This window comes from Suillus paluster (genome assembly GCF_016628075.1).
Source record: "Suillus paluster strain FC165 chromosome Unknown EDB91scaffold_479, whole genome shotgun sequence".
NCBI lineage: Eukaryota > Fungi > Basidiomycota > Agaricomycetes > Boletales > Suillaceae > Suillus > Suillus paluster.
Genome location: NW_024538039.1, coordinates 1 through 1,575, shown reverse-complemented (window position 1 = coordinate 1,575; position 1,575 = coordinate 1). Strand labels below are relative to the sequence as shown.

Genomic DNA, 1,575 nt, shown 5'->3' with positions numbered 1-1,575 from the left:
AAAGGTCTTCATGATTGGGGCGCCCCAAAGCAAAACAACAGAGTACTCTGGTAAAAGTGGATGTGTTACGAAGGGAATCGGGTAATGTCTGCGCTTCAGCCATGACGAAAAGAGAGTACAAGGGATAATTTAGTGCGTCTTGACATGCTACTAGATGTTTTATACTCAAGATCTTCGAAGAATTATGATGTGCGGTAACAAGCGGCAGTAAGCAGTGTTCATATGGAACACAGCTATAGCTACTTTCATAAACGATAGACCAAAATCCATTTTTGTTCATTGGCCGCTTTTGTTTACTTGTGGAGCTGGACAAACAAAAGGGTCCCGCTTATTACTAGCTATACTTGGTCGGGCGAAACGGGCAACATCTCACCATGCTGGCATGATCAGTAACAGAGACAATGTTAAACATACCATGATGAGTTGGTGATAAAAATTTTATAACAAAGTTGTGATGCAGTGACCGACCGTAGCTGCATTCGAGATCATGAGGGGCAGGATTTGCTCTATCCTGACCGTTGCTATCACGGCAGTAAGTCATTCAACTTCCTGTCAGCTGAATCTGGCACTGACATACAAAAAAAAGGCGGGCCTGCTTCTTGCTACAAGCGGTGTTTTCGTAACCACAAGCTCTCCTGTATCATATTTTGACTATTCCTCGCCTGCTTCCTATTTTCTGTTCCTTATGTCACTCATGCTAGCCATGATTGCAATGTTGACGTCTGGCCTGAGCATGATTCGCTGGCAACGCGCCGATCCGCAGCGGACTCGAGAAGTAAGGGTTGTTTTTGCATTTACCGATTACATCGACTGACTTATTATCAGCAACTCGAGTCGGATGGCTGCTTCCTCTTGTCCTGCCTTTTATCCATAGTCGTTCCCATGTTCTTTGCGTTCTTGTCCCTGAACTGTTTCGTGGCTGGTGAGTTGCTCCAGTAATGTGGTGCTTGCTCTGGGTTCTTATTTCACCCACAGCGATGGCGACAGTAGGCTTCTACTCCTCAAACACCGTTTGCCGCACCCTGACCGCGCTCTGGTTGGTCATATACGTCGTCAGCATTGGGTCGACATCGATGGGACTTGTATGGATCTATGCAAACAGCTCACGTGATGCGCTGAACTAGATTTCCACCCTTTTGCACCACGCTGGTCTGCATGATGTTACGATTGCGTGAATCTATAATAAATTATAGCCCAGCCTACGGATACTACCTATGGGAGTCACGTGAATTGGGTCCGCGGAAGCAAACTTTCCGTCCTTTCAATATGTAGATGTCCCACTCATGCGCGTTGCTCCCACTCACTTTACGATTCTCGTTGTCTTTGTTTTGCTACTTACTATGTTCTCGCTACGTCATGCTTGCTTTCACGTGTCACTTCATAGTTTTCGAATGCCAATCTCATGGTTTCGATCGCATCTCTCAATGACACAACATAAGGAATTGCAGACTTGAACGAAAATTATGCTAGGGTACTGCGAAAAGTTCGTGGCTTACCAAAGTTTGTGTCGCCGACTTGTCTTTTGGATCCCACATGGGAGCATCATAGTAGCAAACAGAACTACGCAACTTTCTT

The 1,575-nt window shown here is 45.7% G+C and overlaps 1 protein-coding gene across 1 annotated transcript; it reads left to right on the top strand.

Annotated features, from left to right (window-relative positions):
• Window positions 1–487: 487 nt before the first annotated feature.
• On the top strand, window positions 488–1,124 carry EDB91DRAFT_1258513 (uncharacterized protein; the record flags this gene model as incomplete). The annotated part of the gene is made up of 4 exons (XM_041324348.1): window positions 488–532; window positions 587–775; window positions 826–922; window positions 976–1,124. 4 exons carry the CDS (start codon window positions 488–490, stop codon window positions 1,122–1,124), a joined length of 480 nt encoding a protein of 159 aa, XP_041168464.1.
• Between the last annotated feature and the right edge of the window lie 451 nt (window positions 1,125–1,575).